Here is a 14,824-nt window from a genome sequence, read left to right on the forward strand (position 1 = left end):
TTGTATGTATATATACTTGTAAACCGCCCTGAGTCCCCTTCGGGGTGAGAAGGGTGGTATATAAATGTCGCAAATAAATAAATAAATAAATAAAATATTCTGAAAGTGCAAGGCAATGAAGGTGTACTACAGGGTAAACTGTTGAAAGCTGCTAAGAACCTGAAGACAATGGCTGGAATCAATGGTTAGAGTTACAAATTAGTAATTGATTTGTATTTATGATCCCTATCTATTCAATAGTGTACAGAATATGTAGGGATTGTAAAAAAAATGTCCTAATTTACTGGACAGCAGCCACTGCAAGCGATGTGTGTCTATTCTCCTGTCATAGCAGACTGACAGCAGTCTCCAATGTGAGGAAAAATATGATAGGGATCCTGTTTCTGACTATCACACTGGATATTGTTTGTGGGAGGGAATGGAAATACCAGTCTGCTGACCCCCAATTGACAGGGGAGAAGACTTCTGTCACTCACAGTGGCTGATGCTTGGCAAGTCAGAATCAAAGCTTTTGGCCAGGAGATGCTACTTTAGTTAATTAAATACTTGATCTAGAATCCTAGCCATGGTTTCGTCAGAGCATTTGTCAAGTACAAGCATAATTGAGGAGCAGTCTTTTGAAATGCTTCCACACACAGAGAGAGAAGAGACCAGTTCCATATCAATAGTTTTTCCAAGGAGCAGAAGACACAATGGTAGGAGGATAGTGAGAGTACACTCCTTTGATCATGGTGAAATAGAGGTGCTGATGTCATTGAGTCAGGAATGGAAGGACCAGTGTAGATATCCATTGAAAATTCACCAATGAAGATAACCTTGAGTCAAAGAAGGATGCAAACAAGAAAACAGTGCTAAAAATCTTTGAACTCACAGAAAAGTTCTTTACCAGGTCATCTATCAAATACATAGTGTATATTTAGGACATGGTTAAAGAGGAACTCTACCAAAAACCAAAGTTTGGAAGTGCTTTTGTTGAAGGCTTACATCTTCCTACTGATTTTTTTTTTTTTGGGATGCATTCTGACAACATGAAGTTGTGGAGTGGCAACCATTCCCAGGATTTTGCTATATGAGAACAGTGATTCCAAAGAGAATTAGTAGGCCCTTGATCTTCAACAACAAGGAAAGAAGACTGATGTATATAGTCTCTGATAAATTGGATGTCTCAATATTTATCGAATAGTTTTGAAAGTGGTACACACTGGAGACAAATCTAGCTGTTGATTAACAGGTGTTTGCATTCTGAGATTCTGGTAGTAACGTGGCAAGTGAAGCAGAAAAATATGACAAGAAATAGTATAGTAAGGCATCATATCATCTGAACGGTGACTCTTAACTTGACTAGTGAGCCTCACACACTAGGAAGTCCAGCTTGTTTAGAGCCTGGTGATAACACTGGTTGAACTTTGTGTCTGCCCTAAATGAAAAGTGGTGAGGAGCAATTTTTCATTAGTTTGGAACTGGCAGGACTATTAATTAAAGGCACATTAAATTGCTCCTTGCACAAGAGGGAGAAAGGACACTATGTGCATAATTTTGAGCTCCATGTGCGTATATTCACTACATGATTACAATTTTGGCTCCTTCTAGACAGAGCCCATATCCTGGCTCCTGTCAAATTTTTACCTGAGGTGTCAGGTAAAAGCAAATTAATTTTAAACAAAGCAGGGAAACTCTGCTTTGTCTCAAATTATTTAGATACCCCATTAGATCGGGGCCTTCTAATGAGTTATGGACCCTGTGGGTACTCTTGGGTAGTCTATCCCCACAGCCCGGAGAACTGAGGAGGACACCCTCCCACCCTTAAAAATAAAGAAAAACTTACCGGGTTATCATTATGCAGGCCTCCTGGAACATACCAATAACATACCAGGAGGCAGGAAGGGCCAAATCCCTCCCTCTTTCCTGGCATGTCATTGGTATGTTCCAAGAGAACTGCAGAGACGTCTAATGGAGATCTGGTAAGTTTTCCTTTATTTTTAAGGCATTGTGGAGCGGAGTTGGGTTTGCCCGATGCCATCCTGAAAGTTTTCGGGATGGCATTGGGACAGCCAATGGGCAAAGCCTGATTTTTCCTGAGGTGTGTGACTTAAACTCACTCTGAAGTTGGTTTAATGAATGTCTGGAAGAGCCTTTTGTCATTCTACATAAGAATAACAATCTGTTTTCAATTTGGGGAGATTCAAAATAAGTATTATGTCAATTTGAGTTGGGAATTACAAGAGTAATATTTTTGAAACACATGTTTCACAGTAGGACTGACAGCTACTTAAAACAAATGTTCCATCTTTTGTCAATATTTATTTGCTAGCCCAGGACATTTACACATTATGAAAAGTACTTATTCTGCATATACAAACTCTTCTGTACACATGAAGCATTTTGATATCTTGCAATACACAGGGATTTGCACAGAGTCAGAAAATGCCCAAGATTAAGTCACTAAATGTCAAGGTTTTTAAAATTCATATGATGATTGGTTAAAATGCTAGACAAATAGAGCTGTCTCTGTGCTGAAAAATTGTAATGCCAGTGTGCTTCAAATTCAAGACTGAATGTTTACTGCATTTTGGATAGAAAGTTGGCATCAAAAAAGAGTACCTGACCTGATTTTCCCCACTACGTCTACAGAGCAAAGAGCCTTCAGAATGGCTGCATTCATCCTGTCACTTCCATATTTTTTTTCCTTCCCAGGACCCCTTCTCTGGGTTCATGTTATCCCCATAGGGTGAAAAGACTATAAGAATTTTTCTGAAATGGAACCTAAAACTGGTTGGCAGGGCTGAAAATGTCCAGTCGTATCCCCTGAAGACTGGTAAGGATGTGACTAGCCATTTTGCCCAAAATTATGGGGCTGGAGCCAAAGGAGTAGCAACAATGGCTTTGGGGAGGTGCATGCAGCCTCTGGGCCATTTGTCCATTCCTGGTATAAGAGGTAAATGTCTTGAAATAAAAATAAAAACCCTTATATTTAGTAAACCTTAAGTAAAAAAAAATCAGATACCATATTTTAAGGCCTATATATTTTATATCCTTTATACTTAAGATCTAAAACAAAGTATTGCCTATTTCAGTTCAGGTTTTAAATTTATGTCATCTGTACCATAGTGTGTCCTGTTTATTTCCAGTGCCAAGTTTCTACCTGTTTTTAAAGGAGATAAAATTTGAAGATAGTGTGTTTACAGGCAATACATTAGTCCACTACTCTGTTTGACTAGAAGATGTTTTAATTATGAAGTCAGGAAAGCTATTGTGTATTAAAATGCAAACATCAGCTGTTGCTTTCTGTAAAATTTTTCTAGATCTTTCCAAGATATTCTATGTTGTTTTGTCTGAAAACGACAATTGCATTCCTTTGTTCAAATATTTTTACTATTTTTCTTCTTTTCTTTTTCAAGTATATGATAAAGACTCTACAACAATAAGGACTTCTTTATGTTGATATATAAATACTATTTGTAACTTTTGTTATCATAACATTGTAACCTTAGTAACATTATGTTTGCAAAGAAAAGGCTAGAGTTCCCATCTCATAAAAAAGTTCTGGAAGATATGTTACAATTAGTCATTCAGTTTACAACATCCCATGTACAGGACATTTTCATAAGTTAAAGAAAGTATATTCCAAGTGTGTTTCCATTTGTCTGAAATTACTCTGTTTTTACTCTCAAGATATTGCAAATTATTTGCCTGCCCTGTTGCATTGGGCCAAAAGTATCTCTCCAAACATTGACAAACAGTTGTTATTTAGCAGGTTGAAGATCCTTAGGTAAAGGTTTTCCCTGACATTAAGTCTAGTCGTGTCTGACTCTGGGGGTTGGTGCTCATCTCCATTTCTAAGCCAAAGAGCCGACATTGTCCGTAGACGCCTGGAGCATCATTACCTTCCTGCTGGAGCGGTACCAATTGATCTGCTCACATTTGCATGTTTTCAAACTGCTAGGTTAGCAGAAGCTGGGGCTAACAGCAGGAGCTCACCCCACTCCCCAGATTCAACCTGCCAACCATTTGGTCAGCAGGTTCAGCAGCTCAGCGGTTTAACCCACCAGGGACTGCAGATCCTTATTTCTACCTATTCTGTATTGCATACACATTTATACCCACAAATTTTACCTTCGTTTTTCTTTGAATTGAATCCTGGTCACTTGGGCAATTCATTATTGTCTATGACCTAGCTTGTATAACCTGTAACTTTTGTTTTGAACAGTGCCAAAGCTTAGCACACCAGCTCTTGATGTGTTCTGATATTCCACAGGCTGCTGTTTAATCTGGATAGTTATTTATTCTATACAAAGTATTGAAGATGCAGATATACTACTTTTTAAATGGCTGACCGGGATTGCTGGATAAAATTGATCAGTTCTGAAGACTTCCTTTTCATCTTACTGTTCTAATAAATGCTTATAATCTCCTAAAACACCCTTTATTTTGTTTCAGGCTTGACAGTTTGACAATTAAAACAAACATTTCAGTTATGTATTTATAATTGAATAATTGGAATTAAGAGATAGAAATATCACTTTTATGCTAGGGGAGAAGCATAAAGGAAATGGCTGGATCCTGGCTTAGTTATACAGTAGAGTCTCATTTATCCAAGCTAAATGGGCTGGCAGAACCTTGGATAAGCGAATATCTTGGATAATAAGGAGGGATTAAGGAAAAGCCTATTAAACCTCAAATTAGGTTATGATTTTACAAATTAAGCACCAAAACATCATGTTATACAACAAATTTGACAGAAAAAGTAGTTCAACATGCAGCAATGTTATGTAGTAATGACTGTATTTACGAATTTAGCACCAAAACATTGCAACATTGACTACAAAAACATTGACTACTAAAAAGCAGACTGGCTTGGATAATGCAGAACATTGGATAAGTGAAGCTTGGATAAGTGAGACTCTACTGTATTTAAGAATGCTACTGTCATTGTTGCTGTTTCTCTGGCCAGAGAACAGATGGCAAAAACAGAAGAACAGCCTCCCTCAGGGGAGTATGCTTATTCCATCAATGTTTAACATTTACACAAATGATCAGCCACTGCCACAAGGCACAGAGAGTATCATCTATGCTGACTATTGTGCCATCACTGCCCAAGCAGGGAGCTTTGAAATGGTTAAACAGAAGCTCTCTGAAGCTTTAGGGGCTCTTACTGCTTATTATAGCTGATCTCTAACCCATCTAAAACACAGACATGTGCTTTTCACTTTAAGAACAGACATGCATCTCGAGCTCTGAGGATTACCTAGGAAGGAATCCCATTGGAGCATTGCAGCACACCAAAATACTTGGGAGTTACTCTGCACTGTGCTCTGACCTACAAGAAACACTGCTTGAATATGAATCAAAAAGTGGGTGATAGAGACAATATCATACGAAAGCTGACTGGCATAACTTGGGGGTCACAACCAGATACAGTGAAGACATCTGCTCTTGCACTTTGATACTCTGCTGCTGAACATTCAATGCCATTATTAGACATACAGCATATAGACAGACACAGAGGCAATTTAACAATTTCCAGCTTCCGGCTTCATGAAGGTATGCTCGATTCTGGCCACAGGGGGAGCTGCCGCTTCATCGTACACTTGTAACACTGAGTCCTTGATGGTAGTACTTCCTCATTCCTTTCCGGATGCTGCTGGCAGTTTTTATGGTGTTGTAAATTAGTTAAATTAGCCTCTCCACATAAAGCAGTACCTAGAATGTTCTATTCAACAGATACAACTGTTTTTCAAGCTGCTTAGGTGGGCAATGAGCTAGGGCTATTAATGGTCGGGAGCTCAATCTGATCCAGGCTTCAATCCCATGACATTTCGGTCAGTAGTGATTTATTGCAGCTGGCGACTAACCAGCTGCGCTACAACCTGGCCCATCCCGTTTGGATATCAGTCAGCATGCAACGCCTTAAATCAAGAAACAGTTTTCTAAGATCTAGAGAGATACTTGCAGGAACTCCACAGCAAGTGAGGGTCCAGAAGTGGCAGGCTAAAACCTGGCTGATACCAGATGAGAGACTCCCTCCTGGCCACACAGAAGACTGGGCGACTAGGAAGGTGCTAAACAGAATGTACTCGGGCACCACAAGATGCAGAGCCAACCTTAAGAAATGGGGCCACAAAGTGGAGTCCACGACATGCAGTGTGGAGAAGAGCAAACCACAGATCATCTAGTTCAATGCAACCTGAGCCCTGCCACATGCACAATGGAGGACCTTCTAATAGCAACACCAGAGGCACTCCAACTGGCCAGCTACTGATCAAACAACATTTTGTATAATGCCAAGTTTTAAACTTGATTTGTATTTCTGAAAACATTACAACTGTATCCTCGATTTCACTTCTGTCATGATATATAAATAAAAATGGTTGCTATTATGTCTCTCCAAGCAACGCTCTCATCAGCTTTTATTGCCAAGATTTTCTAAGAGGGGAATTCCTGTTGCCTTCCTCTCAGGCTGAGGGAGTATGACTTGCTCAATATCACCCAGTGAGTTTCCCTGTTCAAGTGGTAATGAAGCCCTAATATCCCAAAACCACAACACCATGCTAGCTCTCATATTTAGCAGCAGACCAACTAAAAGGACAAGCCCATTTGTCATGATTTATTTAAGTCCCATTAATTTCAGTAGTTTTGCTCTATGAATGACTAGATTTGGATCCAACATAATGTGTCACTTTTCATTTATGTTCCAAGGGGTAGAATATAGCAATTATTTCTCAAGAAAAACATGCAAATACAGTAGAGTCTCACTTATCCAAGCTAAACGGGCCAGCAGAAGCTTAGATAAGCAAATGTCTTGGATAATAAGGAGGGATTAAGGAAAAGCCCAATAAACATCAAATTAGGTTATGATTTTACAAATTAAGCACCAAAACATCATGTTATACAACAAATTTGACAGAAAAAGTAGTTCAATACGCAGTAATGTTATGTTGTAATTACTGTATTTACGAATTTAGCACCAAAATATCACGATATATTGAAAACATTGACTACAAAAATGGTTTGGATAATCCAGAAGCTTGGATAAGCGAGGCTTGGATAAGTGAGACTCTACTGTACCTTGATTCATTTTTGCTGATGATGAAACACCATTTCTCCTTTCCCTTCTTCTTTCTGCAAGATTGACACGGCTGTAATATGCATGGTTAAATCCAAAATCTTGTAACAGTGCCTGACACTCCATTGAACAGCCTAGGTCTAAATGCAGCCTCTTCTCAAATGATGGCTGTAGTTACCCCTGGACTTGGCCATGGGGTTTGATGTGGGCAAGCTCATTTGTGTTATTCCCAAATAGTGAATCTTTTAATGCCACAGAGCTGTGTTGAGATAATACAGAACCACCAAGCTGTTTTCAACTAGAGACAGCTGGCTGAAATGTTTAAGATGTAGCAATGGAGACATTCTTCAAAGCCAAAAGAAAAATAGAAATGTATCTCACTGGGCAAAAGAAAAAAAAAAATCACCCATCGTGTTTTTCATACTCAGCATTATCAATCATCTTGTACTTATATGGGGCAAGGGGTACCCCAAACTTTTGAAGTGTAAATACTGCAGATACTGGTAGCTATTATTGTACATATGTTAATAAGGATTCGAGGAATAAATGCTTTTAATTGAGTGCAAGTCAGACGAGTTGATATGGTTATTTCTGGACAAAGTCAGAAGTGCTCTTTCTGTTATTACTGAATTGTTATAAACTGCTTTAAATTGTTTTCAGTTTGTTTATGGTTGTTTGAAAGTGACTTTGTTTCTTTTGCTCCACTCTGAAATCAACCGATGTATGGCAAGTTGGAATTTTTAAAATTAATTAAACAGGTAATTACTATGTTGCTAATTCAAAGATGGCAAACATTTTCTTTTAGCCTGAGGGCTAAACTGAATTTCAGAGTGGTTCTTGGGTGCATTCTAGAGATTGGGAGGAGGGCAAAGGCAAAAGAGTGGGATCAAAAATGCCAGCATATTTTACCTTAAAGTACTTACTGCAGCTAACCTTTAGAATGTGGAGGAGGTGCATCAATATTCCTCTCTGGCCCACTTCTCTAAAATTTTAAAAGTATGAACCAGAAATAAAAGATGCTTTTGCCTTTCACAACTGATGTGCCATGTGTATATTCTAATTTTCCATTTTGAGATGCATACAAAAACATTGCATAAGAAGCTGCCTTTTGTCCCCTGCCAGTGTGTTCAGCAAAGAAGCCAAAATACAATATTCATTTTGTGTGGCTTCCTCTTTGCATTGTTTGGTAACTGAACCTAAAAGATAATACAGCCTTTAGTTGTTGTGTTTTTCCACTTTCTGGGATGTTAAATCTCACACGACTTCATGGAAATTAGATTCCTGTGTCAATAGGTAGCCAAATGGGAGATTTATGTTTCTTTTATGTTATATCAGCTCCAGTTCTGCTTACTTATGAGTTAAATACCACCACAGTCAATAAGGAACAAATTACTCCTGCCCACAAATAAGTGGGTTTAGCCTAAGGCCTTAGTTTGTTGTTGTAGCATTACTATAATGGGACCATAACCCAGCACTGGAACAAAATCATACATGTCATAAGCTCTAGACTGAAGACAAGCTGGCTAAAATTGCACTGTAACCATTTTGTTTTTTCTTATTTTTCTTTTTATTTACCTTGCTTGATCTAGTCCATGAGTTTAATTGAGATCGGTAACCCTTCTCAGAGTTTAGAGAACGTATGTCGCTGGGCCTACCTACAACAGAAGCCTGACACCGGACATGCAGAATATCATGATCATGCCATTTTCCTCACAAGGCAGGATTTTGGCCCTTCTGGCATGCAAGGTACGCTCTGGGCTAAAATGCATTCTCTCTTACAAATGTGATCATTGACAACCAGATCACATCCCTCTCACTATTCAGTGGAAGTGAGTTCTGTGATATCTTGAAGCCATGGTTGGAAGAGTTTTTAAATTGATGTTTTAATGTTTATGTTTTAATGGGTGTGCATTTTAATGCATTTGTTTATTTATCAATATGTATATGTATATGCGGCATCAAATTGTTGCCTTTGTAAAGCTGCCCTGAATCCCCTTTGGGATGAGAAAGGCAGGGTATAAGTATGGTAAATAAATAAACAAGAGTGGAGGACTGGGTTCTGCATTCAGCCCCATGCCACATTTTGCCCACACCTGTCTTAAAGGCTTAACATATCCAGAATGTTATAGATTTTTGTGATCTGGAGCCCATTTCAACAAAAGTTTAGAAGTGTTATCCTGTAATTTACACATACAATTATCATTCTGTGTATTTTTCATTTTTGTTTCCTCAGCATTGTATACTTCACAATCTTTCCCTGACCATCAATGTATGTTCATATATACAGTATACAGTATATTGAGTATAAAAAATTGTATACTGCCTGATGCTTACTCAGGGCTACTGGTAGGAATTACAACTAGTCTTTTTGTTGTGTGCCTTCAAGTCAACTGAGATATACAGTGACCTTAACATAGGGCTTTCTGGCCAAGATTTCTTCAGAGGTGGAGCAGTTATTACTATAATTACTATATTCAAATTTGCCAGGAAAGGTGGAACAACAAGAAAAATTAGATGTTCATGTATGTTTGAGTGCATAGTAAGAAAGAGAAAGACAGAGAGAGTCTGAGTAAAAAAGTTGTAATCTGGAAAAATAGATTTGTTCAGAGGTGGCTTGCCATTGCCTTCCTCTCAGTCTGAAAACGTAAGTTGCCTAAAGTCACCAAGTGAGTTTTCATGGTCAAGCAAGGATTTGAAACCTGGTCTTGCAGAGTCCTTTTCTAACACTAAATGCTGTCACTTATAACTTGCAATCTGCACCATAGCAATGATTCTGCTGACTAGGGCTTCTGGGAACGGTAGTTCAAAACATCTACATAAGATTTACCTCAACATATACCTGTAAATTATTATATTTATCTGACAATATGCGCTGTATTCCATGAAAGCTTATTGCTATAATAAATGTTTTGCTCTTTAAGGTGCCACAAAGCATTTGGCCAGGATCCAGTGATGGACATCTAGTGGTTCACTGGATCCTAATGCTTATGCCAGAATCAACAATTCCCCTTTGTGCTAAATCCCAAACACATATCTGAAACAATACTGCATTGGCTTCCATTTGCTTTCGAACTAAATCCAGCGTGCTGGTTTTGACGCTTGAAACCCTTAATAGTTTGGGGCCAGGATATCTGAAAGATTGCCTCAACCTGTAGGAGCCTGCCTGAAAAGTGAGGTCTTTAACAGAAGCCATGTTGCGTGTCTGAGTGCCTCACTAGGGCTCCATCTATCCTGCCACATAACACAGTTTGCAATGGACATCAATTTGTTGTTGTGTGCCTTCAATTTAGGCTCATGAAATATAGTTCAATATAGTTAAACTGCATCATATGAGTCTACAATGACCCAAGTAAACCTAACAGCCTCTTCACATGGCGGCCGAAAAAGGCTCACCTTTCTTCACCGCGGGACGTGGGAAACCGCCGCCCCTGTCCCACATTGCCCAACTCCTGCAGCTGTTGATCCCATGGAGAAGAAGCATGGTGGGCACATGGAGCATGCAGCTTCCCCCCTCCCCCCCAGCACCGCTGGGCTGGTTCCTCCCTCCTTTCCCCACAGAGCCGGCTCAATGTTGTCTGATGGGAGCTGGCCAGCTCCATGGATGACTGGGGCTAGATTGACGCATTCCGCCGATCATGAGTTAGGCTAATGCATGCACATAGCAGGGCTTTCTGGGTACCAGCACATGTTTTGTACTTGATGGACATCAATTGTTGTTGTTGTGTGCCTTTAAATAATTGTTGACTTATTTGGCGAACCTGATTTCTAGAGTTATAATCAAATTCTCAAACTACTGCACCATACTGCTGTCTTGGCCATAAATAAAATGTAAAAACTCATTATTTGGAAGGCTGGGAATCCCAACAAGTTTTTGTCAGCATGGAGAAATGTAGCAGGAGGACTAAGGAAAGGAAGGCAAAAAATACCTGAGTGTGCTAGACTGCACATACTGTTGGAGCTTAGCCTTTTGTTGTTTTTGCTTCAACAGACTGCCATGGCTATTCTTCTGGCATTCAGTCAGTGGAATAAAATCTGATGATATTTGCCTTCAGAGGGAACATTCGAACCACTGCTGTTTCTCTTGCATTTGGCCTTCAGAGCTTGTTTCTGACTGGTTCAATCTAAATTGAATTTTCAGCTTCAAAGGCATGTCAGGATGCTTTCTTCTTATTATTAGCCAAACCAAAGAAACCATAAAAGTTCATGCACTGGCCAAAATACATTGCAAGTAGTTTTGGAAACAGAGTTTAATGTTTTTCAGTTGGAATGAAAGACAACTATTCAAATACAATTCTAACTGAAGAAAATAGATTATACACTAGAATTTTTAAAAGTACTATGTCTAAGCTAAGCTTAATTATCTCTTGAAGAGATTCTTATAAAATATGATTTAAAAGTATAGTTCAGTGCTTTTTTCTGTTCCCCAAATTTAACTGGTCACTATATAGAAGGATTTCATCAGTTCACTAGGAATTATTTATAAAATGGTCTTATGTTTCAATGAACTAGTGGTCTTATTGCATTGATTCTTTCAAATCATGTTTGTTTCCCTGGCTTTGTGCTGCAGATACTTCAGATCTTAAAATTTGCACATTTTTCTGGCTAGCATAATTTATTTTATTTTATTATGATTTTCCTGCCCAATAATTTTGTAGTTTAATGCATATTTCTAGTAGAGAAAAATGTCCTGTCCACAAACCTTATACAAGCTGTTGAATTTTTCATCAGAACACAACTTTCATTTTGCATTTTTCCTTCATTTCAAAAAGATTTCTGATTGAAATATCACTGGTGACTGGTGCCCTTAGGCAGTTATTTTACCTTTATTCTAATATCCCAAAACCTTGCTTTCTCTATATAGGCTATGCTCCCGTTACTGGCATGTGCCACCCAGTCCGAAGTTGCACACTTAATCATGAAGATGGCTTCTCCTCAGCGTTTGTTGTAGCCCATGAGACTGGACATGTGTAAGTAACATTGCAGACCTTCATTCTGATCCAGAGATACTATCTCATTATGTGGCTCCACTAATTTCAGTGGAGAAATGACAATGAACAAGCAAATACATTTACTGGTTGGTTCCCTACACTGAGATATAAAATCAAGTTCAAAAAAATTAGGATGTTGAAGGTCTTGTCCCAAAAACACATTGTTATTTATTTATTTATTTATTTACAGTATTTATATTTTGCCCTTCTCACCCTGAGGGGGACTCAGGGTGGATCACAATGTATATGCATGGCAAACATTCAGTGCCATTAGACATACAACATACAGACAGAGACAAAGACACAGAGGCAATTTAACATTTTCCAGCTTCCGGCTTCCTGAGGGTATGCTTAATTCCGGCCACAGGGGGAGGTGCTGCTTCTGCTTCATCATCCACTGTGACACCAAGTCCTGATGGAGTACTTCCACATTCTTCCGCACGCTGCTGAACGATTTGTATGGTGTTGTAAATTAGTTAAATTAGCCTTCCCGCATAAGTGGTACCTGAATTTCCTACCTGATAGATGCAACTATCTTTCGGGTTGCTTAGGTCAACAATGACCTAGACTATTTTAATGGCCTGGTGCTCAATCCAACCCAGGCTGGTTTGAACTCATGATTTCTCGGTCAGAAGTGATTTATTGCAGATGGCTACAAACCAGCTGCGCCACAGCCCGACCCTTGTTAGTTATTGCTATTGTATTGCAGACCTGTGTGTTTTCATCACTAACAGCATCAAAAAACAAAGTCGTTTTTTGATGCACAAACAAAATTTGTAGAAAATAAAGGGACTTGAGCAAAAAGAGTGAAATTAATGCAAAATGTGAAAAATCATGAAAAATTGCATCTAGCAAAGAGATAATTTGGAGATGATTGGCAAGTGTGGGAAAGTGAACCCATGCACCCTGAAGGCAGGGGAAGGAAAAGCTCAATTTGGCAATTTCATAAGCTACAAGGGATGGACAGATCCATTCTTTTCACTTTCGCCTGTATTCAAATTTTGGAAAATTCTGAAAATCACATAAAATGAAAAATGAAATTATAGAAGTCCCCTTCCAACATGTAATGGGGATATGGCAGAAGCCATGAGACCAGCATTTGCTACATTCTGCTCTTCCTCTCAGTCCATTGACTTTCCATAAAGAGTACAGTGGGGGAGAAGAATGCTGAAATCAACTATTTTCCTTATATGGATACTTCAGCACTTATGAACCAACACTTTCTACTAGACATTCATCAGAATGACCTACATGCACTTTTCTGTCTCTTTTTCAAAGTATTGGCTGCTGTCTTTTTCTATTAAGAATAATCATTTATAGCTGAAGCATCTATATTAGATGTTTTAAGTGTATGTCAGCATATGCGATTTATCTTCATTTATGCCTTAATATTCTACAATAGGGAATATGGAAAAGGAGTAGAATGGGATATTGTTTCACAATAAATATCTGTAGTGTTAAGATACAGAAACACATTTTCTTGAGAAGCCAACAATCACTGCCTGCTTCAGAGACAACTAAGAGGCCCCCATGTAAGCTGCTGCGTGCGGGAGCCTGGAAAATTATTTAAAAGCAATTTGCTACATAACTCTTCACAAAGTCTCTAAAGAGTAACTTCTTGTAGAAAAGGTTTTGTGTGCAATTCACAATATTATTTTTCCATTGATTTTTTTTAAATTTCTAGTAAGAAAATGGCCTAAAATGAGGAGGGAATCTCATTAAAATGCCCCCAAAGCATCCCCCCCAAAAAAACCCCCCAAAAGATAAGAAAAGGCAGTGAGTCAAGTGCAAGGAATTATGAGTAATAATCACATGGGGAAAATGAAACCATGTTGGAAATGTGTGTGTGTGTGTGTGTACACGAGTTCGTTTTCCCCATGTGTGTATATAAATAGGCACAAATAGGCCAAAACATTAGGTAGTTAGTTGGATAACCATTTCCAAGCTGTGCTCAAAGGTAGAATAGAAGATAGAATGGGATACAATAGATTGAACTAATGGTAGTGTTCCATTATCTGGACAGAGGCCACCAGGGGGTGCTAGAGAGAGAAAGATAGTCCATTTTATTGGGGGGGCGGAGTTGAAGGAGGAAAACCATTTCCTGCATTTTCGCTGATTATTCCCCACTCTTCTCATACTATAAACAGGGTTGTTTCCACGAGGGGGACATTGGTGGGAGAAATAACAGGAAAACAGGGAAATGGTTTTACTCCTTCAACCCATCCCCCCCATAAGATGGACTATCCTTCTCTCTCTCGTGCCCCCTGGTGGCCTCTGCCCAGATAGGGGAACATTACCGAACTAACTAAATATATAAATCAAGCAAGCAAGTAACCGAAAAAAATAATAAAGAGAATGAAGAAATGTGCATATGCACATACACATACATATAAACACATACAGTGAGAAGAATCATGCACCCTTAAAAAGGTTTTGTTATGCTGCCTTTCACTCTAGATTAGGCATGGAGCATGATGGTCAAGGCAACAGATGTGGGGATGAGGTCCGGATGGGAAGCATCATGGCTCCCCTTGTCCAGGCGGCTTTCCATCGCTTTCACTGGTCTCGATGTAGCCAACAGGAACTGAATCGCTACTTGCAGTGAGTATTATGGTGGGCTGAATCTACTGTTTGTGGTTTCTGCTCTTAGGAAAATGTTTGTATGTTATCATTTTACTTCCTCGCAGAGTTTAGACTTAAAAGAAAAAGTGGTGCTGTTAGAAAGCTGGGAATACCCTTTAGTGGAGAAAAATAATAAAAAAGATTAAATCAA

The 14,824-nt window shown here is 38.9% G+C and overlaps 1 protein-coding gene across 4 annotated transcripts in view; it reads left to right on the plus strand.

The window, feature by feature from the left end:
• adamts2 (ADAM metallopeptidase with thrombospondin type 1 motif 2) overlaps positions 1 to 14,824 on the plus strand; it is a 416,207-nt gene that overhangs the window by 341,569 nt on the left and 59,814 nt on the right. For all 4 annotated transcript variants that reach the window (XM_062970293.1, XM_062970294.1, XM_008104855.3 and 1 more), the window contains 3 exons: positions 8,653 to 8,809; positions 11,925 to 12,030; positions 14,509 to 14,652. In XM_062970293.1, coding sequence (XP_062826363.1) covers positions 8,653 to 8,809; positions 11,925 to 12,030; positions 14,509 to 14,652 — 407 coding nt within the window. The remainder of the gene's footprint in view (positions 1 to 8,652; positions 8,810 to 11,924; positions 12,031 to 14,508; positions 14,653 to 14,824) is intronic.

This window comes from Anolis carolinensis, chromosome 2, assembly GCF_035594765.1.
Source record: "Anolis carolinensis isolate JA03-04 chromosome 2, rAnoCar3.1.pri, whole genome shotgun sequence".
Taxonomy (NCBI): Eukaryota; Metazoa; Chordata; class Lepidosauria; order Squamata; family Dactyloidae; genus Anolis; species Anolis carolinensis.